Raw genomic sequence first — 24184 nt, 5'->3', positions numbered from 1 at the left:
TCCTGACAGCAACAGACCCATCCAGTCGGGTCCTACACCGCCCCTTGTTCAAAATTCGATAAGAGCCAATTAGCAAATGCGATTGAGCATGTTCAACTAAATATCTGATAACCCAACTACCGAGCTTTGGATGACAAGCTATCTTAAGCCTTGACCTGCTTCCTCCATATAGCTAAAACATCCTTACATAAAGCAAGCAAAGGAGTATTCAAAGACATCACCTTCAAAACGGAGACCTCCACGCCAACCTGCTGCATAAACCACTCTCTAACCCTGACAGCCACAAGTGAATCAATACCAATGCTAGCAACAGGGACATTGGTGTCAAGCTCCTCTGGCTTCATATGGAGCATTCCACATAATGCCGATGTAAAGCCACCAAGGAGTAGTTCGAGACAAACATCTGGATCAGCAACAGATGAAGCAAGCTGGATTTTGAGAGATGCATTACTGCCTTCTTTGGCCGTAGCATCATCACTGTCGTCTTCGGCCTGGAGGTAATGCCACAAGCGCGGTTGTTCTCGCCAAGTGTAGGTCCGGATGTCACCACGAATACCCGTAATGAGATCATACCGTTCGCCCGCGATAACCTCGGCCAACATATCGTGTAGATCTGTCTCACTGACAGGAGACATAAGCCAATACAATGACTCTTCAAGCATCTTGCGTTTCTCATGTCGTTGAACATAGCCCAGTCCACTGACACCTCCGATGTGGACAACACAGCCGGGGTAACCACGTTGTCGCATGTTGCTAGCTGTACCTTGCATGAACCAATTCGATGAGCCATATGCAGTCTGGCCGGCATTTCCAGCGACCGCAACTGCAGATGAAAAGAACACAACGAAGTCTAGCTGCTCTGGTTTGGTTTCTCGGTCAAGCAGTGTAACAAGGTTCTGTGTTCCTCTGACCTTGGGACCCATGACAGCTGAAAAGTCCGACCACGGCTGGTCTGCAAACAGTTGATCTCGCATAAGCATAGCGCCGTTCATGATACCGGCTACAGGGGGCATGGATTCATGAATCTCGGCCCATGCAGTCGATAGTGAAAGCTCGTCGCAGATATCAATAGCCACGAAGCGTAAGGCAGCACCATATGTCACCGCAACATGATCTACCACTGGTTGGAGAACAACAGGATTGCGAGATGCCAATACAACATGGCGAGCTCCGCTCTCAAACATCCACAATGCAATGGAGATGCCAAAATCACCAGCCAGGCCGAGGAGAAGATAGGTCTTCTCACTGGAGAAGATGCCATCGTGATTTGGCGGAAGAAGCTTGGCAGTTATGGTTGCCGTAGTCGTTCTGTCAAGGACGCTTGTTGGCAAGATGGAAGATGGGAATGCCTTGGAGATATGCTCAACGGGGATAACGGCTCCTTCTACTGAATTCTCAGAGACAGGAGTGCCACTGCTAAGATACCACTCTACCAGGTCAGCGAACATGGCTTTGCTAAGCCCGTTGAAGACAACTCCATCGAAACTGTTCAATGACAAAACTGGTAGTTCAATGCGGAGACTGGGCCAGCTGTTGCGGACCAAACCGACCAAGTTACGACCTTCTTGCGAACCGTCCAAACAAATGAATGCCCCAGTGCTGTTCGGTTTTGATAGAGCAAGGTCATGCTTGGTAGTAAAAGGATGGAGGAACTTGGAGTTCCCCTCGACCAGCTCGCGATCCGATGTCGTGTTGAACAACTGAATATCATCACGTCGCGAGGCTGCAAGGTCCAGCTCCCTTTTAAGCCAAGTAGGGGCACCGTGAATCCAAACGTGACCCGAAAGGTTATGAAGAGTAGCCTCTGCTAGTGCCGATGTTATCAGGGATTGAAGCTGATGGTGGTACTCGACACCCGCATTGTCGTTCTCGAATTGCCAAAGGATCTCAAACGAGTCCTTGTCTGAAAGTATAAGCGATGCTTCCCCTGCAACATTCCTGGAGATGCAGAGCTGCTTTAGGTTCTCTTCGCCTTGAAATCGGAAGCCATGCACAGATGATGCTAGGACTTCCAAATTGCTTGCTTGAGTATGTCCATAGGGCCGTTCAATTGCTAGTGTTCCACGCTCATCGAGCACTGTAAAAGGATCTGTCGAAGAAGTGTCCACATATACTTCTTTGTATCTCGTATCAGCGAGCTCGTTAAGGCCGTCGACTGGCCAGATCCTTGGAATGTAAATTGCGTTATCTCTCAACATCAACTCTGGCTCCAGTGTAAAGAGAATGTCCTGGTTATCTGAGTCGCTACTGCAAAGATTGAGCAATAGCTTGCAAATGAGATCCGGGTCCACAGCCTGTGACTCTTGCTCGATGTCCAGGACCTGGAGCCTCATAGTAGACCGCTCTAGGCGAGCAGACCGTCCCCATCCAAGTACCATAGTATTCTCGGGCTTTGCTCCACTTCGAGCACCTTGGGTAACCCAGAGGAGAACGCTAGCTTGACGCATTATCTCTTGCACACCCTTGAAGCGTAACTCGCCGATCTGATAGAAGACTGGGCTATCGAGATCGCAGAGATTCAGAATAATGGCCTCTGGGGGGACGTTGATGTTTTCAAGGCCCGAAACCCTCCGCACTGTTGTGTAGGAGGCAAGCTTACCTTCCAGCTGAGAAGCCAGGTTTTCAACAATTGTACCAGGTGATGGATCCAGAACAAGCAAGACTTCTGCGTCGATCTTCTGCGTCGCCGTAATTGGATCCCGCACAGCAAGAACAGCATCGTCAACAGCCTGCGACAGCATAACACTGCAAAAGTGCTGCGGGTAGGTGACATCAACACCCGAGAATCCATTCGCTTTCAGCAGATCATTGCACTCAGAGATCTGAATGATCTGGGGCTGTGAATTGTCCGTCTCCAGCCAGGTTCTTGGGAGCAGTGACTGAACGAAGCGAACAGGGAGATAGTCGTTGGTCAGAGCTACCAGGATCAGGAATCCGCCCGGACGTAGCAGCCGTCTCGCATTGATCACCGTTTCCTGGCTGACCTTGGTAGAGTATGAACTTGTGGCGATAACCAAGTCGTATGATGCTTCGACAAACCCTTGCTGCACGGGGTCCTTGTCGATGTCAAGAAGCTTGAAGATGAGCTTCGAGTCATGATCAGCAGGCTCGAGAGTATTGGTAACTGTATAAGATGTGTAACGGCGGTTGCCTGCAGTGCTGACCAACGCGTCTCGTAGGCCTGAGCCGAACCCAGCACCAACTTCGATCATCTTCATAGCCGGGTAACGATGGCAGAGTTGTGAAACAAGACTAGCTGCATCAGTAATGACTTCTCGGAAGCCAAAGCTGTCGGCGTAGTATCTTTCAAGCGCGCTTTCTTGCTCTGCTACTTTGATACTTGCAGTGAGACCACGGGTAATGGATGTGAGGTTACGTCCAAGACGTTCCAAGAGCACGACGTCGGCTGAGTTCACGGCCTTGAGCCTCTTAACCTCTTGATCCAACACTCCTTCAGTGTCATCAAGCCATTCCTTGTTGGCCTCATGCTCTCCAGCCCTCACGCTGGGAATAAGTACCTCTTTAACCCATGTCAAGAAGTTCTTGCGGGCTTTTCCCATGAGCATGATCTCAAAAGGCTTGAGTTGTTTAAGAACCTTCTGGCAGTAGAAGAGAACTAGACGCATGGCCAACTTGCTGATTCGAGCCCTATCGTCTGAGATGATTGACTTCCGATCAGGTTCAATGCCACACAAAGCGTCGCGTTCCCAAATATCTTGATGATAAGATTCTCGGCTTGACCTGAGAGAACCAGGCAGATTTAACAAGTGCACTCCGCGAATCTGAACATGTGTCTTGTTATTCTCGGGGTTGAAGACATTGATATCACCACTGATACGGCTTGCATCGCCATGCGTGACAAAGGAATCTGCCAGCAGTTCTGCAGGGCCATCTTCACCAACATCAGTAGCGGCCATGCTAATCCGAATGCTGTCAATACGGCTTGGGAGGTAAGTTGACCGTTGTCGTCTGTCTCCTGGGCATGAGTAACCAGCCAACAGTCCATGGATACCCGTATCCAAAGCCGCGGGGTTGACATCGGAACGAGTCAATGAGTTCGCTTCGTGCCAGCCTGGAGGCATAGTAACAACAGCGTGGTGCAAACGACGAAGCATTTCAGGTGCCTGGAAATGCTCTGTATATCCGTGACCCAGACCAGCCAGAGTGTCATAGAGCTCTTCGATGTCAAGTGGAATCAAAGGCAGAATTGGTTCCGATCTGGGTGGCAGGATATCATCTCTGGGAGCACCGAGCTCAATGCGCAAGAAGCCTTCAACGTGAGAATCGGCTTGAGCTGGCATATTTCCGAGATTTTGGCCATGTTCAAAATCAACTGGGCTGCTATAACAAGACCAACTTGCCGTGATCGCCTCGTCTGATTGGCTTGTAATGCGTACCGCAAAGAGAACCTCAGTCCCGGGAGAGTCAGGCTTGAGGCTCAGAGCACGAAAGACGTCTATATCGTGTACCTCGATAAGTTGAATCTCCTGCGCTGGAGAGACAAGTCTAACGGCTGCCTCATAGGCCATTGTGACATAGCACGTTGCTGGAAACAAGCTCTCTCCTTGGATAGTGTGCCCAAATAGCCAAGGAATCTCTTCAAGACGAAGGACCTGTTTCCAGTGAACCTCACGCTGCTTCCCGGTACCAAAAGTAGAGGCATTGCCCAGGAGCTGATGGCGCTTCTGACTCTGTGTACGGACAATCGCGGATTGGCGAGACTCTTTCCAGTATACAGTATCATGGTCGAACGGATAAGATGGTAGGTCCTTGAGAAGACTTAGACTGTTGTTCTTTCCATTGGAAGCAAAGGCTCGCTCAATGCCGTCAAAATTGACGATAGACCGTCCACTCTGAAGTACAAATGTTTTCCACAAGAGCCCCAAAGCGTCAAAGAAAGCTTCCACGTCGTGCTGACCGCGCCTGAGGACACCGGAGTATGGGATGCCAATGCCCGTCATGTTGTTGATGGTCTCAGTTGCAGGGCCCTTTAGAGCAGGGTGAGGTCCAACCTCGAGAGCAAAGTCAAAAACATGGCTTTCATCCACAGCTCTCCGGACAGCTTGACTGAAGAGTACAGTGTTGGTCATGTTGTCAACCCAGTATTGGCCCTTCAGAGACTCAGCGTCCTCGCCAGTAAACGTACGGCAACGTCCGTTAGATCCCCACACGCTCGAATACCAGGCAACATTGTTTCCAGGCTTTTTGTTAATCTTGATGTTGCACTTTCGCAGCGAGTCGAGATATGGCTGGGCGACTGGCTGCATGTGATGTGAGTGATAAGCCGTATCGACCTGCAACACTCTCGTAAATGTGCCAGCTGCGTCGAGCTTCTCTTTGGCGGAGTCAATAGCTGAGGCGTCACCCGCAAGAGTGCAACTGCGAGCCGAGTTACTGGCAGCAATCTTTATCGTTCCTCTCCACTCCGCGCAGAAACCAGCAGCTTGATCAATCGACATGCCTACTGCCATCATTTTGCCGCTGCATCCATCAGGTCCTTGAGCTTTCTTCGAGTGGACTCCGCGGAAGTACGCGATGCGAATGGCGTCGTGCGCATCGAGGTAGCCAGCTGTATACGCAGCAGCAATTTCGCCGGATGAATGGCCAACAACGCCTGAGAACTGTACTCCAGTCGCGTGCAGCATATCGACAAGGGCCACTTGCACAGCTGTACATATCGGTTGCGAGACAGCTGCTTCACCTATGCTTGAAGTCGAAGGAGGAGCACGGAGTTCTTCAATGAGAGACCATGAAGGACGTCCGTCTTTGGCAGGCAGGCCATCAAGACTGTCTTGCATTCGTGAGAAAGCGCTGCGGAAGACACTAGACGATTCATAGAGCTTTACACCCATGGTAGCCCACTGAGCGCCCTGGCCTGTGAACACACCAAGGATCCGAGGTGGCATTTTCTCCGGGATGGTGGTGGTGCGAGGGATCTTGTTTAGGACAGCTGTCTTGAGCTTTTCGGCGAGCTGTTGTACACTTGTCGCGGAGAAGGCCGCGCGGAAGCCGAAGTTGGCACGATGGAAGAGGGTGAATGACAGAGACCGAAGGTCTGTCTCAGGATTGCTTTCCAAGTAGTGACAGAGTTGCGACGCCCTCGAAGCCAACGACTGCGCTGAGTTTGCAGATAACACAAATAGGCCACCTTCACTATTCGGATGACTGCCTGAGTCCTGTCCATTGTTGTCCCAGGCCTCGAGGATAGCATGCGCATTTGTTCCTCCAAAGCCGAAGCTGTTCACACTAGCACGGCGAGTCCAACTGTTGGGTAGAACTGGCCATGGCTGCGTTTCAGTCGGGACTTGCAGATTGGCATAGAAAGGCTCAATCTTGGGATTGAGGGTGTTGAAGTGGAGATTTGCGGGTATCTGGCTATGCTGAAGAGCTTGTGATGTCTTCAAGACACCAGCGATGCCTGCGCTACCCTCCAGATGTCCTATCAGGGTCTTGACAGAGCCAACCGTGAGTTTTTGGTCGTAAATGGAACCTTTGGGAAAAAAGACAGTCGATATTGCTTCAGCCTCCCTTGCTGTTGATAGTAAAGGCTAATTAGCATTCGCTACTGTGAGCTTGGAACATGATGTGGACTTACGGTCACCAGCCTGGGTTCCAGTCCCATGGGCTTCAAAGTACTGTGGTCGATCGGATTCGAGTCTCAGATCAAGACCTGCCCTGGAATATGTGGACCGGATGAGCTCTGCTTGCGCCGTTGGGCTTGGCATAGTTATACCTATGTGACCAAAGTTAGTCGGTCCTATCACACCATGGGGCATTGCGTACCCGGAGTTTGGCCGTCTTGGTTGACGCCTGTCTCTCGAATAATGCATTCAATGTGATCGCCGTCAGCAATGGCCTGGCTCAGTGTCTTGAGAATAACCGCAGACGTTCCCTCACCACGGGTGTATCCATCGGCGTCCTTGTCCCACATATAGGATCGTCCATTGGGAGACAGCATGTTGAGCTAGATCGGGTGTTAGAGTGGTCATTGGGACTCGGGAATAAATAGAAGAGGAGAGGTCTACTAACACTTGACTCTGACACAAACAGATCGGGCACCAATATCAGGTTCGATCCGGCTGCAACAGCCATCTTGGCTTCACCACTTCTCAGAGTCTGCACGGCGTAGTGCAACGCCACCAAACTCGAGGAACATGCTGTATCAATACCCACAGACGGTCCTTTCCAGTCGTAGAAGTAAGATAGCCGGTTTGCCAAGATAGACATGGCAACACCGGTAGCATGGTACTGTGGTAAGCTGTCAAGGCCGCGTGCAGAGATAAGCTGATAGTCGAGGAACATAACACCGACAAAGACAGCTGTGTTAGAGCCACGTAGCTGTTGCATTGAGTAGCCAGCAGACTCGATGCCCTCATAGACTGTTTCGAGCAGCATGCGCTGTTGGGGATCCATGGATTGAGCTTCCTTTGGGCTGATGCCAAAGAACTCTCTATCAAAGGCTCTTGGATCTTGGTCCAACAGGTATGCATGACGAACATTAGAGCTCTGCGTTTGTTAGCCTTCGTATTGAAACCCTGTACCGGAGTACCTACGCCATGATGCTGACTATTAGGATGATAGAATCCCGTTGTGTTGAAGCGGGTAGAAGGAATCTCGGAGACGACATCTCTGGGGTTCTTGAGAAGGTCCCAAAGCTTTGATGGGGAGGTTGCATCGCCTGGGAAGCGACAGCTGCTACCCACGATAGCAATTGGCTCGTTGGTGTACTTTGGTTGCTGAGTTATGCTACCCATCTTGAAGCACGAATGTTTCAGTGAATCGTAAAAGTTGTATGTGATTTTCAGTTGAGTGGCAAAGGAGTGATCTCTAATGCGTGCGTTCCATACTGAGCATCTTGGGTTTCACCGCATCTTTACAATTTCTTCAACAACTACTTTCTCTTTCAATCACCGGAACTAAACACCGGAAAATGCAGATACGAGCCTTATCACAAACGCCAGCCCGGAAGACCGACTGCGACCCTGAGAGTGGCTGCTTACTCCGACAATGACGGTCGGAACACGGAGTTTGCTGCGCCTCATCTGTCCTCCGGTGCACAAATTCCGGTACGCCTAATATCTTACATACGGAATGTGATACGGGAAATGTGAGGACATGATCCTACAGATAAGCCCGACCAACTCGAAGATGACAGTGAAAGCTTGCCTGTTGATTGATATCATCCCCCGATTTGTTATCCGTGAATCTAAGTCAGGTTCATAGCCGCCATACCACTTCACTATCCATCATCTTATAGCATCCAATTCTCCTCGCCATCGTTCAGTATGTCATCTGCACCAACGATGAAAGCCATGGTTAGCAACGCATCAGGAGGCTATTGCCTCAGCAGCGCCATGCCGCAGCCCAGCCCAAAGCCAGGCATGATGCTAGTTCGCGTTGAGGCCGTTGCGCTCAATCCTTATGATACCAAGGTTATCGAATATGGCATCATTACTCCTGAACCCTATGTTGGAGGCTGCGACTTTGCTGGAGTCGTCGTCGCTGCTGGCCCAGGAGTCACTCGATTCCATCCAGGTGATTCAGTGCTCAGTATGCATACACGCGGCGGTTTTGCCGAGTACGCATTGGCTTTTGAGGATATGAGTTGCCATATTCCAGAAGCCATGTCATACAATGAGGCCTGTTCCCTTGGTCTGGGCATTGGAATCTCCGGCCTGGCTCTGTTTCAGCAGCCTGGGCTCAATCTTCCGTTAGAGCATGGGCACTATTTGGGTGAGATGAATGGAAATGGCCGAAGTAACGGATCCACGAATGGTCACACAAATGGCCATACAAATGGTAGTACGAATGGCCATGGTAAAATCGAAGAGGGCACTAAGGATCCTATCACGGTTCTTGTGGCTGGAGGGGCCTCAGCCTCGGGTACAATGGCCACCCAGCTTCTGAAATTGTCAGTCATCCTGCATTACATCAAAAAAGTGCGAATAAATAAGACAGAATACTAATATTTATGAACTTCATTTCTAGGGCCGGATACAACCCCATTGTGACATGCTCGCCGGCCAACAACTCCCTCTGCGAGTCGTTCGGAGCTTCAGCTTGCTTCGACTATAACTCTGCAACGTGCGGCGCCGATATTCGGCTCCATACAGACAATTCGCTCGCATGCGTTGTCGACTGTGTCACCAATGTGGCCACGATGACCATGTGCTATGAAGCAATTGGCTCTCAAGGTGGCACATACATTGCACTAGATGCCACAGCCAACACAGTCAAGTACACGCGACGTGATGTCCGTGCTGACTGGGTCATGGCCAACACCCTCCTTGGGGAGCCCTGCAAGCTCGATGGTGTTTATGGACGGCCTAGTGCCCCTGAACATCGGGAATTTGCCAGTCACTTCTTTAGATTGGCAGAGAGATGGCTGGCTGAGGGCAAGATTCGTAATCATCCTTTGGAAATTCGTACTGGAGGCTTGGAAAGTGTTGATTCTGGACTGAAAGATCTACGAGACGGTATCGTTAGGGGTAAGAAGCTTGTTGTTCCCCTAAAGGTTGGGGCTTGAAGACTGTGGGGATTGGAAGGAGTGTATTTTGGCTCTTTAACTAGATCTCTTTGCTTAAGTTTATGCAGAATTGTTACACTCTTTTTACTACTACTAAGAAAATGATTTTATTTTAATCCTATATATAACTTAACCTATATAGCTTATAATTAAACTCTAGTTGTTTTTCAACCATGTTTAGTCTATTTATTTCTTATAACTCTTATTAGGTAATCGTTAGTCAAAACCCGATTTATTCTTGACAAGTTATAGGGACCTGATGCTGCAGAATGTATCTAATAATTAGAACATACTCTTTCCTTCTACCAGAAGCTGCAGGCATACTATTCTGCTCGTCCACTGAATCCAACCGAGGAAGGACCCAATTTTGAACCTCTAAGTTAGTTGGACTTTGTCCAGCGCCGGCATCTCGGACCTACAGGTCGCAGTAGTCGGAATTCTATGTTTTCTCCGTCTAGTCAGACTCGGCACCCGAAATCCAGCATGTGTAGCCAATGTCTGCTGATTTTATCTCTCAGCCATAAGTCTCAACTGCAGTATGTGTAGCCACATCCGACATTTCCGACATCGCCGATCGGGATACTCTTTTCCGTGCAGACTTATTCCGCTTCCGTCTTACACGAGTCACTGCGACACGAAATCACATCTTGATGCGACGTGCGCCGTAGTATTAGCAGCGTAGTAATAAAATTATGATGATCATTATTAAGGAGTCGCGAGCAGATAAAATATAGGGCGTGTTTGAAACAACAGTGCAGTATATGCAAGCTCACAGTCCAAGTATCAACAGAACCACCGTCGAAACCATACACATTACAGTCATAAGCCAACAGCATGTCTCGCCTTGACGTCGCCTTTAAAACACTCGATGGCCTCACCCTGAGTGGCTGGCTATACCCAGCGGCCCAATATGGACCAGGCATTATTGTTTCTCCGGGAGTAGGTACACCGCTTCACCGACGAAAACTCTTTGCTAAGTCCTTGTAGTTTAACATGCCCAGAGAGGCCTTTGTGCCTGATATTGCGCAGTGGTATCAGAATCATGGCATCACGGCACTCATTTTTGATACGAGGACTTATGGCTTAAGTGAGGGCCTACCGAGACAAGAGGTGACCAAATCTCGAATCCTCATTAAACTTGGACCTGGTACCTAACTGATAAATACAGACTAGCGCTCGTAAACGAGTGGAGGATTTTCATGATGCCGTCACGTACCTTTCCAAACACGAACTGGTTGACCCTCAGAAGATTGCCCTCTGGGGCCTCTGTTTTGATGGAAATATGTGTCTTGCTGCTACAGCACTCGAGTTAGTACCCTGATAACGATCTATAGCTTTAGTAGTGCTTATTAAAGCTTCAGTCCTCGTGTCCATGCTGTTGTTGCGGTCGCACCAGTCATTGACCTCCATGGGTTTTCTGAGCGGCGAAGAGCTATTCTTGAGCTCGCCATGCAAGACCGCGAAGCTCAAATGGCTGGAGAAGGTATTGGGCTCCTCTTGATGTGGTAACCTATCTAACTGTACTCCCTAGAACCAATCTATCTGCCCTATGTCAACGAAGATGGCACCGTTCCGCTCGGCCCCTCAATGGGCTCAGACTTTTGGCCTATGATGACCCGCCTGAAGATCCCTGTGGAGAACCGCGTCACAGTGCAGACTTTCTACAATGCTTTCTCGTGGGACATCATGACGCTCATTCCCTACGTCAGCCCCACGCCTGCAATGATGGTGACTCCTGAAAATGATGTTGAATGTCCCGCTGAGGAGCAAATTGCCGCGTTCGAGAAGATGGGCGAGCCAAAGACTTTTCATTTGCTTCCAGGCAAGGGTCATTTGGATTGGGCTTTTGGCGATGTTGACTCTGTCATGGAGAAGCAGTTGGAGTTCTTGAAGGGAGCCTTGAACTTCTAGACCTGTGGCATTGTTTGTTTCTCCGGCTAGATGTTCCTACAGTTAATGAGAGACTGTGGTTACAGTTAGGGCTCAGATTAATCAATTAGCTATATTTAATATAGACTATTGAATCGGAAGGTAGCTACAATGTGTCATGAGTCCTATCACTCTACCTTACTGAAGTCACGATTGATTGACTGATAATTACAGGCTATGACTTCTCAATGAGACATATCAAGCCAACACATGAAGAATTCACAATTCACAACTACCTTCGTACTATGAGATCTTCTAACTCTTGTCTTGAGGCTTTTGTCATCCTACATTCTAATCTAGACCTGTAGTCGTCTCCTTCGTTCAGAAAAAGTAACCCAACCCCTCAACTTAAATTTCCTCAAGTGTGTCCATCCGCCCCTGAAGTTGGGAAATGATCTGTCGCAGTCTGTGATACTCTAGTGATAACCCTGTAATTGATACCTGTGCGAACCCAGAAATGCTTATTCTATCAGTTTCAAGTTCATCCGCATTCTTCCCCAAATGTGTCAGATCCATACCGCCTTGGTACTTGTCGGGGCTGGGCATTGTTTGTGCGCCTGTGAAGAGACATCTGTCCAACCGGTTGATAAGATGTACCAGCAATTGAAGAACCATTGTAAACTGCGCTGAAGAAGGAGCTACATCCCCAATCAGCGAGCTACTATGGCTAACTCCGAACGCAGTCTTTTCCCTCGACTTTTCATCAGTACAATGTTCTATAGACTTGCAAATTGCCTTGAAAAGGCCCAGAAGATGCTGCTGACAGGCAAGGGTTGTAAGAGCCAGCCCTCCAATGCTACAGCACGATTCACCCTCCGAGGTAATCTCATCGTTCTCCCCGGAAATTATCATGGATATGGTGTTGATGATACGTACCAGAGTTCTTGTGCCATCGAAAGCCTGGTTGACATACTGGGATGATACAGTGGGTGGAGCACTGCGGGGATGATGCAGAGCAATTGTAGCTGAGATGGTCTTAGTGCTCACAGCCATAGCCTGGGAGGTAAGTTCTTGTAAGAAACTGGGCGTCGCCCTGTCATCACTGACATCGGCGTTGGATAGTGGTGTTTGGATCGGGGTTGTCTCGTTCCACCATTGTCCTTCGTCGAGGTGTGCATCCATCCCAGCCATAAAATCATTACTCATTTTCAGGTCTTGATCAATATTCCGAGAGGTATTCTCGAGTTCAAGCTCTGCTTGGGCCGTTGTGCCTGTCTGGTGCCAGTTGAAGTTGTCATAATCAAGCCAATCATCCTCTAGAGAGCCACCCGTCTGTTTCTCTAAAGATGACAGGCCCATGTTGTTCTCGGAGCTGAAGCACGGTCTTTTTGTCTTGGCTCTTAATGTAGTGACACCTTAACCCTTTGTTAGATGGTGGGATCAACTCGATCGATCTACAGTTGTACACACATGCTGTGCCTGCTTTTGCGCATTTGGAGCATTTTGGCAGAGGCTGACCTGGTGATGGCTTCTGTGAGGTGGAGTCTCGAAGACACCGGACCTTTTGCTGCCGACAGCGCTCGCATGATTGGCGGTGTGACATTGTGCCAAACATGTGGGTGCCGAACGGACGTGTCGGCATCGCATGGTGGCTCCGTGGTTACTTCTTAGGCATTCTCTTTATATCATGTGCGAACTAATCAATTCACTACCAGGATCCTCTTCACTCTTCTCTCTGACCCAAAGTGTAAGGTGTCATTTATTCTTTGTGCAAGCAGTCAGAGTGTGGCAATGTTATGCTCTGATTGTATGATTATGCAGTCAGGATTATGTGAGAACTGAGCGTGGAGCGTTACACAGGATAAGGCAATGCACTCTTTTGTCTCCAAGATGCGACAGGAAGCCACATTATGATGTGATGCCAAGTCTCAGCTTCGTAATACATTTCCAAAAGGGCGGTGCCTCCCGTGGTTCGAAACTGTCACTTCCGTGCAACTCCCTATCTAGACGCGAGGTTGCTTATCTCCATTTTGTCACACGGGACACAACTGCATACTCCCCGGCCATTTTAAGGTCGCGTAATAGATCGATCGTCTTCCATTGGATCCGGTGGCAGTTTAATTGTGACGAGATAACGCGGCAGCGCCATATTAGGTAGGAGTGATGCTTACGTGCGTGTGTGTGCTGATATCACTATCGCTGTGAGAAAAAGTCAGATTAGGATGCATTAAATCCGGGCCGTGCCGATACCGACACCCGCGAAGCTAACGCTTACGCAGCATCTCATGGGCGATGGGCCGAGTGGTGCAGATCGCACGCTGTGTGATATCAGCACTTGCCAAAAGTAGCAACAACCAATCCTACGTGGTATCACAATAAGCATCACTTGAGAAGTTCAATTGCTTTTCGGGCTCCGAATTCAATTATTATCAAGACACGCCTGGCATAGATATATGTCCCTGAAGGTTCTGAGATCAATGAGGCCCTACAATTGTACAAGGCCTGCAATTTATCGCCTGTAGAATAGACTCTCTCACAGATTGTGCGATAGATAGAAGAAGACAAATGATTGCCAGTGATATGGGGACTAAGCAGTAGATACACCTACACCCCCAGTCCTCCTTCCCTCTTCCGTTTGTTCTGGCGCAAGGTTTCAGATCCTGTGCCAAATAGAACCGGCTGAATCGGATAAGATAGGCCAACCTGATCCATCTCATTCATGACTTAGATAACACCTGGCAATATCGCATGCACAATGGTGAGCTTGACCTTGTCGATCGGGGCTCAAATTGCCTATCATGGTTGTTCTTAAACTATGAGCTTCGATGTTGACCCCAAGACCCCAGTCCGGGGTTCACTTTACCCCATGACGGGGTAAAAGGCATATATATACCTGTGGACTCACTCAAAAATGATCCCACTTATTCGCGCTCCCTTTAAGCGAGCGAGCGAGGTCCACGAGTAGGTGCGCGGGGGAGACATCTTAGTAGGTGATTGGGTTACCTGTTAGCCTTGCACTTTATTCTACCGGTACTTTTGTATTCAAGACAGGTGGGGTCTTCTGGAGTCTCATGAATTTTCAGAGTTTCCTCTAGGTTTCCCATAAAATATAGAATGAAATAGCCCGATTTCAGATATATTTACTAGACACGGCATTTCATCCCAAGATTACCCCTTACATCGTGAAGGAAATGGGCAAGGGCATTTTATTGTTCGTATTTATAGCTCTTGAATAGACACTAAATAAGGCCCCCTGATACCTTGTCGGTCAGACTTTTCAAGACCAGTCGTTTATTCCCTTCGGGCCTGCTGGCAAAATTTGTTGAAGATATCCGCTTGAAAGCTTTAAAGCTTGAGCTTATAGGTTTTAGTAAAACAACTTCTTCTTTCAACAGCCGTTTTTCTTAACTGTCAGCACCAAATAGATATGCCTCACTACATCCAGGCAGCACTGATGAAGAAAGCAAGAGGCTTAGTGGACCATTGGGTGACAGTTGGCAGATCTGGAATATAGAGTTCTCGGGTCCATCTCCGACGCATGACATGTAGTTAAATGGGGTATTGGAGGTGGTGAAAACTTTGCAAGTAAGCCTGGTCCAACTGGCTCTTGCCGTGTCACTCTCAGAGATACCACCAATATTGTCAGTGCCCGGCTCTTGGGCAATAACATAACCATCCCTGTAAGAAACGTGACCATTGTCTCCGACGGTGAAGTATTCACCACCATCCGTTGTGAGTACCCAAGGGTTGAATCCACTACTGGCACCTCCACCCACCCTGTAACGGTATGAACGGTCCAAATCGTAACATGTTTCAACACCGAGAGTAAATTGAAGATGATAATTTGGCTGTGGATCAAGCAGGGGCTCTAGTGTGCAAGTACCCGTAGATTCAGTGGTTGTAGCGGGAAGAGTGGTAGCATCGGTTGTGGTTATCGGCAGACCAGCAGTAGTGGTTCTGTCGGCTGTCGTCGTAACAAGATTTGCGGTGTCTGTTGTGGGATATGTCGTGGTAGTGATAGACTCAGAGTTAGAGGATTTGGGCTTACAATGCCCAGCGGAAATAGACGTGAAAAACAGGAAGGTGGCCACCAACGTTAGCAGCAGCTTCGGAGACGACATCATGACAGGCCAGATGAAGCGAATTTAGAAAGCGATAATGAACCACGACTTCAGGATCCAGGTAAAAGAGGAGGGCGCCTGATGCATTTAAATTATTAACCAGGTTGTGTATAGCAATTAATACAGATTAGCCGACCCCTGAAAGGTAATAAAAGCAATAGTCCAGCTCTTCTGGTAAAGCACTGTAATAGTAGTCCGTTGTGGCTAAACTATTGATTAAGCTTACAGAAGCGATGGGTGCATATGGTAAGCGCGTTTATCTGTAGCGTATTAAAGTCAATAAAACCCCATAGGGCGCAGCGCCAGTGGCACATAGCGTAAGGGACTATGGGACACGGCAGGTATCAGCACTGGGCTATTGGCTAACTAAACGAGCTAAATGACACGTTGGCCAAGAACAAGTGTGGAGCTGTACAGTAACAAACCCTCAGGGAGTAAGAAAACACCGAACCTTGATGTACGGTGTCGAAATAAACTTAGTAAATAGAGTACTAAATTTAGGCTAAGTTTACCTAAGTATTTTTATCATTTAGGGTTAAGGTGCTGAGTTTTCTTTCCTCCCCTAGCAAACCCATCCAGTCGGCCGCCGCCTATTTAATCGGGTTCCGACCATGCCCAATTACCAGGCGCGCTGGAGAACATGTTAAGCGTCAATGGCAGAAAATAAATAAATACTTCACAACTCCAACACAGACTTTGAGACGATTCAATGAATTATAGTTTCCTTCCACCTTCCAGTTACCTCTATAGTGATATGAGTAAGGATATGAATAGTTTGGCATGCAAAATTTCTCCTCGAAAGCTTCATTGGAAAGCTCAAAGCTCTACCTTAGAGACCGCAACATCAGGCTTCCGAGCAGCATCACCACTCTCTTCAATTGAGCTAGTCTCCCGGACAAGGCTAGGAGCCTTGAGATTTCTTCTCTGCTTCCAAGTAAGGCTCGGTGTTTCAAAGATAGTATCGATCTCCTCAAGGGTATATCCCTTGGTTTCAACGAAGAAATACCAGACGGCAACAAGCTATCGAAGGCAATGGGTCAGTTGGGCTCAATCGTATTAGCCAAAGCGCGACGGTGAACTTACCTCCAGGAACGTGTAGACAATAAATGCAATATAGTACTTCCATCCAGCATTCTTCAACCCAATTGGGTTTACGAAAGAAGAAAAGAACCCTGCGGCATGCATAATACCCGTCATATAAGCAACTCCACGTGCTCGCACCTCGTAAGGCAGAAGCTCGGCCGGATAAGCCCAGAGAGGGGTCCACCCAAGGTCATAAGCGCCATTGCTAAGGAAGATGGAGACAATGACACCAATCGCGTAATTCCGAGTGCCGTGTTCGGTGTATACTGCGACGATTGAATTAGCATGCCTTGATCAAGCTGAAATGTAGGTATAGTAGGTACTCACAAGCTGCAAAGGTAGTCCACAAAATGAAAGCAAAAAACATTCCGGCAGTAGAGATAATGAAGAGCTTGCGGCGACCAATCCGGTCAACTAAGAACGAAGCACCAAGAGCCAAGACAAAGTTGTAGATAGACAAGCAACCGTTGACTGTAGTTTGCTCAATCGTCTTGGTGATTCCGATACTGTTCAGCACGGAATGGAGATAGTATTGAACTAAACCATTGCCTGAAATCTAGAAATATCATTAGCAAAGGCTCAATGAAACCTTGCCTCAGCCTTCTCACCTCGAGGAACAGACCACAGAATGTGACAAGAATAAGTCTTCTCCTGTTCGGTTTCGTTCGGATAAGATCGAGATAGCTGCCCTGCTCCTTGTACTGTGCATCTTTGAGGATAGCCTCCTTGATTTGTGTGTATTCGATCTCCACAATTGGATTGCTCTCATCACCGTTCGCATGATGCTTTACCAAAAAGCTTCGCGCAGCTGCGCCATTACCCTTGGAAATCAGCCAACGAGGACTTTCGGGGATAAACCAAAGAAGGCTGATCTGGATGACAGCGGGGACGGCTTGGAGACCACTGGGTATACGCCAAGAGCGGGAATCCTCAATGAATTGAGTGCCATAGGTTGTCCAAGCTGCGATGATTGCTCCAGTATACCATGCAGTGGGAAAGTAAGACAAGATGGTTCCACGATGCTTTGGAAGAGCCAGCTCGGCAAGAAGTAGCGGCGCACCAACGACGGTGAAAGCGAGACCAAAGCCAATGATGAATCGAGAAATGACGAATTGTGCAATGTGCTTAGAGGTTGCCTGTAGAATCGCGCCAAGCAGAGTCCATGAGGCGCCAAAGGCAATGGACTTGCGACGCCCGATCTTATCGACGATCCAACCAATGAGAGGTAGCGCCAGCATGGCTCCAACAGTCTGGATAGAGTTGAGCAGACCCAAGACTGGTCCTTCTGGGTGATCGAATTCTAAAGTTCGGAGTCAGTCTAATTTACCATCGCGAGCTACCATGGAGTCGAATGGTGACACTCACCTTCTTGCCAGGAGGGCAGCAACTGCAAGCCGTTCATAATCATGCCATCGAAGCCTTGATATGAACTGCTGAGGATGATAACCGGCAGCCAGAGGTAGAGTTTTCTCAAACCGGCGTCGTTCCACCAATGGGTGGACGGACCAAGTGCATCTGCCATTGTGAAGATCTTTCTTCCGTAGGTAGGCGGTGATTTTCAAGTAATAGCCCAAGATTTACTTGCAGCGATAAGTGATTCAAGTAAATAGAAACGATTCCAGTTACTGTGAGTCTACTTCTCTATTTATTAAGAGTGTTGTCAAGTGCTATACTATATCGCTTTATGGTGTTTGCTGTTGTGTCTACTGGAGTTAGCCCGTCTCCAGCAGTCTGGAACTGCAAGCAGTGTACCAACAGCTACGCCACCAACATATTTTAGAGCGTCACGCAATAATGAGGCTGAATAATGAACAGCATAGAACCAACAGATATTTCTTCCATTTCGCCTTCAACCACAAGACTAAGATACCAAATAGCAGGGTCGCGTTGTCTAGCAATCTTCTAGCACCAAATAAAAAACGTCGCGTCCAGGGAAGAAAGACGTCGTAATCCTTACTGTCGCAGAAATGGCTGTTGAGAATGTGGTCAAATGGCTCCGATCATGGTCGGCCAAGTCCGAAGAGACGAGGATATTGCCATTTTGCTCCGAACAGGGGTCGGACATTTTTGGCGGCTCCACCAACCCTAGAGTGCATATCCCAATCGCGTAATACCGCGATCTCCAGCGGTACTCGTGTGTGGTTAAGCAATCCATCGAAACTCGGAGATTAATTGACCTGCAAATGGAGGAGCCAACCTCTCTTAAGGGACCCAAGTCAAGTTATTCTCTAGTGCGACTCGGGCCAATCACCAGGATTGACTAATCAACATCACATTCATCCAAATCGAGTCTAATTCACTATCAGCTTGACTCACAGCGACGCTCAATAGCGAGAGACTCGAGGACCTGCTGGGAGTTCGGCTAACAGCCTCTTCCAATTGATCTTGTTTTACCATTTGTTATCCAACCTGTTTGGTCTAGCTTCTACTGCCCAGGTTTCCTTCCAGCACGCAGCATCCAACATGTCTACGCCCACCGACGGCTCGGTCATCGAGACCCAGAAGGATGCGTCGATTGAGGTATCCATCCCCAAAGGCCTGGACTCAGAGGGTCTAGACGCCATTCGGGTGCTTCTCCAGAGTCAGGCTCTAGGCGGCAACGATACACCAAAACAAATTGGCGTATCTTTCAAGAATCTCTCGGTCACTGCCCCATCGGGAACCAAGATCCAGGTCAAGACTCTGCCTCAAGCCATCATCAACACCTTTGGGCCCGACCAAGTTCGCTTCATCAAGGAACAGATCTTGGCACGCCTCAGCCCACGAAACTCTGACCCTGAAGGAAGAACAATCCTCGATGGATTCTCAGGCGTTGTCAAACCCGGGGAAATGCTTCTTGTCCTGGGACGCCCCGGTAGTGGATGCTCCACGTTCCTCCGCACAATCGCCAGCCGATCCAATCTGGCCACAGCCGGTGACCTCGAGTACGCCAACGTATCTTCTTCTGTCTTCAGGCGTGACCATGCCAGGGAGACCATCTATCTACCTGAGGAGGACAGGCATATTGCTTCCTTAACCGTTAGACAGACCATTCAATTTGCTCTGCGCAATTCTCTCCCGAAAAATGCTCGCAACACGAAGCTCGTGGCAAGCCTGGTTGATGTTATCGCCAAGATCTGCGGTCTCTCACATACTATCGACACTCCTGTTGGTGGTGCATTCTCACCCGGTGTGTCAGGCGGAGAGAGGAAACGGTAAGAGAGAAACCTTCACTTTATCGCCACTATCATGTCTAATTTGCGACCTTCTAGTGTTTCCATCGCCGAAGTCCTGGCAGCTGGTTCCTCGGTCCAATGTTTCGACAATTCGACCCGTGGCCTCGACTCCTCCACCGCCTTGGACTTTGTCAAAGCTCTAAGAGCCTTCACCGATATCGGCCACAAGACAACTCTCGCAACACTCTACCAAGCCGGCGAAGAGATATACCGAAACTTCGACAAGGTTGTCGTTCTCTCCGAAGGACACGAAGCCTTCTTCGGAAGCACGTCCGAGGCCTGGAGCTATTTCAACAACCTTGGATTCATTCCAATTCCTGGGCAGACGACGGCTGAGTTCCTTGCAACCGTGACAGATCCCGAAGAGAGGAGGGCTGTTCCCGGGTCAGAGGCTGATAGCATCAAGTCTTCTGCCGATCTTGCTGCAGCCTTCAGAAGATCTAACAACTATGCACGCCTCGTCAGTGAGATCGACGAATATCGAGAGAAGCAGGGTCAGGCAGACGCTCTCCTTCCATCCTATTCGTATCGCTTATCGCTGCCTTCTCAGGTGAAGGAGAGCTTGAAGCGGGAGTATCAGCTCGTCAAGGGACAGAGGCGGGTCTACTATATCAAGTGGATTACAACCATCATTCTCTGCCTCGTGTGCGGTAGTATGTATTTCAACATTGAGAACAATGCACAGGGCGCATTCACCCGTGGTGGTATCTTGTACTTTGCACTGATCTTGAACGGATGGTTGCAGTTCCCTGAGCTTTTCGATGCCTACACCAACAGGCCTGTACTAGAGCGACAAGGTACCTCGAACCACCCTGACACTGGAACTGTCGAGATTGTGTTACTGACGGTCATCTTACAGCCAACCTTCACCTGACCCGTCCCGCTGCAGTCGCACTGGCCCGTTTCCTTATCGATCTGCCGCTCATCGCTTTCCAGCATGTCCTCTTTACTCTTGTGTTTTACTTTCTTTCACGGCTCCAGGTTGAAGCTGGCAAGTTCTTCTTCTTTTACCTGACGCTCTTCATATCGACCGTATGCTTCAGCAACCTCCTCCGCATGTTTGCCTACTTTGTCGGGACGTTAGATGACTGTGAGTTACCAACACCCACATTTCCGCGACAGCACTAACATACTCTGGTGACCAGGCTTCCGTTATGGAGGGTTCTCTTGCACAGTGCTTCTTCTGTTTGCAGGCTTTCTGATCCCTCCCAATGATATGAGTCCAGCTTTCGGATGGCTGCACCATATCAATCCCATGTTCTACGGCTTTGAGAACGTAAGTTCCATGATCCAACCAATGTCCCTCGAAATCCACTGACATTTGCTTCAGCTCTTTAGTAGCGAGTTCAGCGGCTTGAATCTCTCATGTCATGATAGCCTCATCCCAGCACAGGGTGTTGCAGGGCATCAGACTTGCGCCGTGAGAGGTGCTTTGCCCGGCCAGACCAGTGTGCCAGGACTTCAGTACGCGGAGTCTTTTGGATTTTCTTACTCCCACAGATGGCGAAACATCGGTATTATGATAGCCATCGGCCTGGCCTATCTCGTTGCTGGCATCTTTGGAAGCGAGTTCATGAGCTTCGCACCCAACGGTGGAGCTCCCCTCGTGTTTGCGAAACGCCGCGATACTTCGAGTTCTGACTCTCATGACGTTGAGAAGTCCGCTCCCTCATCCGGCCACGCGAGTGTTCTTTCGAGTCGGATTGGCCAGATTGCCCTCAAGTGGAACCAGCTCAGCGTCGACATTGGCGATAGTCATATTCTCAAGAACATCTCGGGGTACGTCAGGCGGGGAGAGCTTACTGCTCTCTGTGGCGCCAGTGGCGCAGGCAAGACGACACTTCTCACGGCTCTAAGTCAGACCAACTTTGCGGGCAGTATCGTCAATGGAGAGGTTCTGGTCGACGATCAATCTCCCAGCTCGAGCTATAGAAAGACAGTTGGTATGACACCATCCCATGCCGGTTTTTGTGGAATGGTGACTAACGGTGGTCCTTAGGATTCGCGCAGCAGATGGATCTACACGACGGGACAGCAACCGTTCGGGAGGCCCTCGAGTTCTCTGCCCTTCTACGACAGCCAAAGCACTACTCCAAGGCCGAGAAGCTGGCCTACGTTAGCAAAGTCTTGGACTTGCTTGATCTTAATGAAGTCCAGGATGCTCTGATTGGGGAAGATGGCGGCGGTCTTGGTGTCGAGCGACTCAAGAGAGTAACTGTGTGTTTTACGGCCTCCCCCGATCCCAACCATCGAAGCTAACCTTAGGCTTGATTAGATTGGTGTTGAACTTGCTGCGCGGCCCGAGATCTTGTTCGCCGATGAGCCAACCTCCGGGCTGGATTCTCAAGGCGCATCTCGCATCGTCCACTACCTGAAGACACTCGCCCGTCAAGGCCAGGCAATAGTTGTCACTATCCATCAACCCTCTGCTCTGGTGTTTTCCCAGTTTGACAACCTTCTGGCCCTGTCTTCAGAAGGCAATCAACTCTAGTAAGTCTCCATTCCCAAGATATCCATCTATCTTCGCAACCTGACCATGATGTAGCTTTGGCAAGGTCACCGAAGCTCTCCCGTACTTTGCTCGTAACGGTGCTACATGTCCTGAAGGAGCAAACCCCGGTGAATTCATCCTCGAGACTGTTGGGGCAGGTGTCAATGCTCGCATTTCTGACAAGGGCTCCAACTGGGCTTCGACATGGGCTGCCTCCCCAGAGGCTACTGCACTTGGGCATGAAATCGCTATCAGTAGTGATACTTCAAAGGTCCTCTCACCTGGGGTCGACGAAGAAAGCGCCTCTGAGCACAATGCCTCCGTGGTTCTTCAGACATTGCTTCTCACAAAGCGGATGCTGCTAAACCAGTGGCGAAGTCCCCCGTATATCTACTCCAAGATCTGGGTGCATGTCATCAGTGCTATCCTCGTCGGGTTCACTTTCTTCCAGATCGGTACTAGCCCGCAAGATCTCCAGAATCGGTGAGCTTTTCTTCACCTCCTACACTCTCTCCAAATCGCTAACCAACTCAATAGAATGTTCAGTGTCTTCTTCATCCTTTTCCTTTGCAATGCTATTGTAAACGTGATCTTGGCCCGTTACTTCTTTGCAAGTCTGTACTGGCAGTTTCGTGAAGGACCTTCTCATGCATACGGATGGATTGCTTTCGTGTCTTCGACCATACTGTCAGAGATACCCGGTGCTATCTTGGTCACCGTTCTGTACTTCGTGATTTGGTACTTCCCAGCCGGTTTGCCTTTGGACCAAGCCGGTTATATTTTTCTATTCCTTCTCACGTATGAGATCTTCCAAGTAGGTCACACACAAGTCCTTTTAGTTAGTGGCACTCCTCTGACAATTGCAGGTTCTCCTTGGTCTCTTCATGATGGCCCTCAGTCCAGATCTCGGAGCAGCAGGAAATGTTCTCGTGTTCATTGTTTGCACTTGTAACTGGTTCAACGGCATCATTGTTCCTTACAGCCAGATTCAGGTCTTCTGGCGTTACTGGGTAAGCCACAGCGTTTCCGTAATTATCCTCTCCAGCCTTTGTCTAACATAAATACAGCTCTACTACCTATCCCCATTCACCTACCTTCTTGGCGGGATGGTAACGGCTGTGACCTCATCTGTCGATGTTTCATGCTCACCAGCAGACCTCACAGTGTTTACAGCCCCTGCTAACCAGACGTGTTCTTCATATGTATCGGAATGGGCTGTATCCGCGTCCGCTCAGCTACTCAACCCCGACGCTTCTGGTGATGACTATTGCCAGATATGTCGTTGGACTACTGGGACTCAGTTCTTGGACCAATTCAACCTGGGAGATGGCCAGCTCGGCGGACAATGGGGTAGTTGGGGAATCTTTGTCATGTTCACGTTCAGTAATCTTGCCTTGGTCTACTTCTTCACTTGGGCCACCAAGGTGAAGGGGTGGAAGCTATTCTACTTCTTTGAAATATGACAAACTCAGTAGAGTCACCGATCAAGCCGTTCAACCTGACCTCTGTTAGGCAGTGAGTATCAAGAACTCGATGAGAGTGGGGTAGAAGCTTAAAGGCTTTTCTTCTTCAATGGCAGTTTTAATAAATTCTTCTTAAATATTTTCGTCAGGCTCTTCTCTCTATGCTGCCGTGTGCCGTTATTCGTCTATAGTGAGGCTTTTTGTTGCCGGCTGCGATGTTATCAAGACAGAGGGAAATGGCAAATGGCCAAAGCCACCTAGAGAAGCCATCGCATGGCCCGGGATTAAATACTTAGTTGACCTATTTCATCTCACCCTTCTCTAAACATATATCCAATGAATGTGTGTTTCTATTCAAACTAGACAATATTGTTACTACAAACTATGGATGCTATTGAACCAATCTATCCCAATGC

General features: G+C 49.0%; 7 protein-coding genes across 7 annotated transcripts; 3 read left to right on the top strand and 4 right to left on the bottom strand.

The window, feature by feature from the left end:
• Window positions 1-143: 143 nt before the first annotated feature.
• Window positions 144-7754, bottom strand: FVEG_10497 (hypothetical protein; the record flags this gene model as incomplete). Its single annotated transcript, XM_018899656.1, has 5 exons — window positions 144-6532; window positions 6596-6733; window positions 6784-6964; window positions 7030-7506; window positions 7554-7754. The coding sequence occupies 5 exons, from the start codon at window positions 7752-7754 to the stop codon at window positions 144-146; spliced, it is 7386 nt and encodes a 2461-aa protein (XP_018757761.1).
• A 531-nt stretch (window positions 7755-8285) lies between these two features.
• Window positions 8286-9526, top strand: FVEG_10498 (hypothetical protein; the record flags this gene model as incomplete). Its single annotated transcript, XM_018899657.1, has 2 exons — window positions 8286-8911; window positions 8989-9526. 2 exons carry the CDS (start codon window positions 8286-8288, stop codon window positions 9524-9526), a joined length of 1164 nt encoding a protein of 387 aa, XP_018757762.1.
• Window positions 9527-10360: 834 nt separating this feature from the next.
• FVEG_10499 (hypothetical protein) lies at window positions 10361-11437 on the top strand (the record flags this gene model as incomplete). Its single annotated transcript, XM_018899658.1, has 5 exons — window positions 10361-10465; window positions 10514-10636; window positions 10695-10834; window positions 10888-11009; window positions 11058-11437. 5 exons carry the CDS (start codon window positions 10361-10363, stop codon window positions 11435-11437), a joined length of 870 nt encoding a protein of 289 aa, XP_018757763.1.
• A 366-nt stretch (window positions 11438-11803) lies between these two features.
• Window positions 11804-12998, bottom strand: FVEG_10500 (hypothetical protein; the record flags this gene model as incomplete). Its single annotated transcript, XM_018899659.1, has 2 exons — window positions 11804-12810; window positions 12866-12998. The coding sequence occupies 2 exons, from the start codon at window positions 12996-12998 to the stop codon at window positions 11804-11806; spliced, it is 1140 nt and encodes a 379-aa protein (XP_018757764.1).
• A 1801-nt stretch (window positions 12999-14799) lies between these two features.
• Window positions 14800-15516, bottom strand: FVEG_10501 (hypothetical protein; the record flags this gene model as incomplete). Its single annotated transcript, XM_018899660.1, has 1 exon — window positions 14800-15516. The coding sequence occupies one exon, from the start codon at window positions 15514-15516 to the stop codon at window positions 14800-14802; it is 717 nt and encodes a 238-aa protein (XP_018757765.1).
• An 816-nt stretch (window positions 15517-16332) lies between these two features.
• FVEG_10502 (hypothetical protein) lies at window positions 16333-18121 on the bottom strand (the record flags this gene model as incomplete). The annotated part of the gene is made up of 5 exons (XM_018899661.1): window positions 16333-16536; window positions 16600-16865; window positions 16927-17155; window positions 17208-17899; window positions 17965-18121. The coding sequence occupies 5 exons, from the start codon at window positions 18119-18121 to the stop codon at window positions 16333-16335; spliced, it is 1548 nt and encodes a 515-aa protein (XP_018757766.1).
• Window positions 18122-19062: 941 nt separating this feature from the next.
• On the top strand, window positions 19063-23768 carry FVEG_10503 (hypothetical protein; the record flags this gene model as incomplete). The annotated part of the gene is made up of 11 exons (XM_018899662.1): window positions 19063-19793; window positions 19851-20611; window positions 20674-20904; window positions 20960-21090; window positions 21145-21757; window positions 21814-22031; window positions 22090-22304; window positions 22360-22788; window positions 22843-23119; window positions 23172-23315; window positions 23373-23768. The coding sequence occupies 11 exons, from the start codon at window positions 19063-19065 to the stop codon at window positions 23766-23768; spliced, it is 4146 nt and encodes a 1381-aa protein (XP_018757767.1).
• Window positions 23769-24184: the final 416 nt, after the last annotated feature.

The sequence above is a fragment of the Fusarium verticillioides genome, chromosome 11, assembly GCF_000149555.1.
Source record: "Fusarium verticillioides 7600 chromosome 11, whole genome shotgun sequence".
NCBI lineage: Eukaryota > Fungi > Ascomycota > Sordariomycetes > Hypocreales > Nectriaceae > Fusarium > Fusarium verticillioides.
This window is presented reverse-complemented; position numbering and strand designations above follow the sequence as displayed.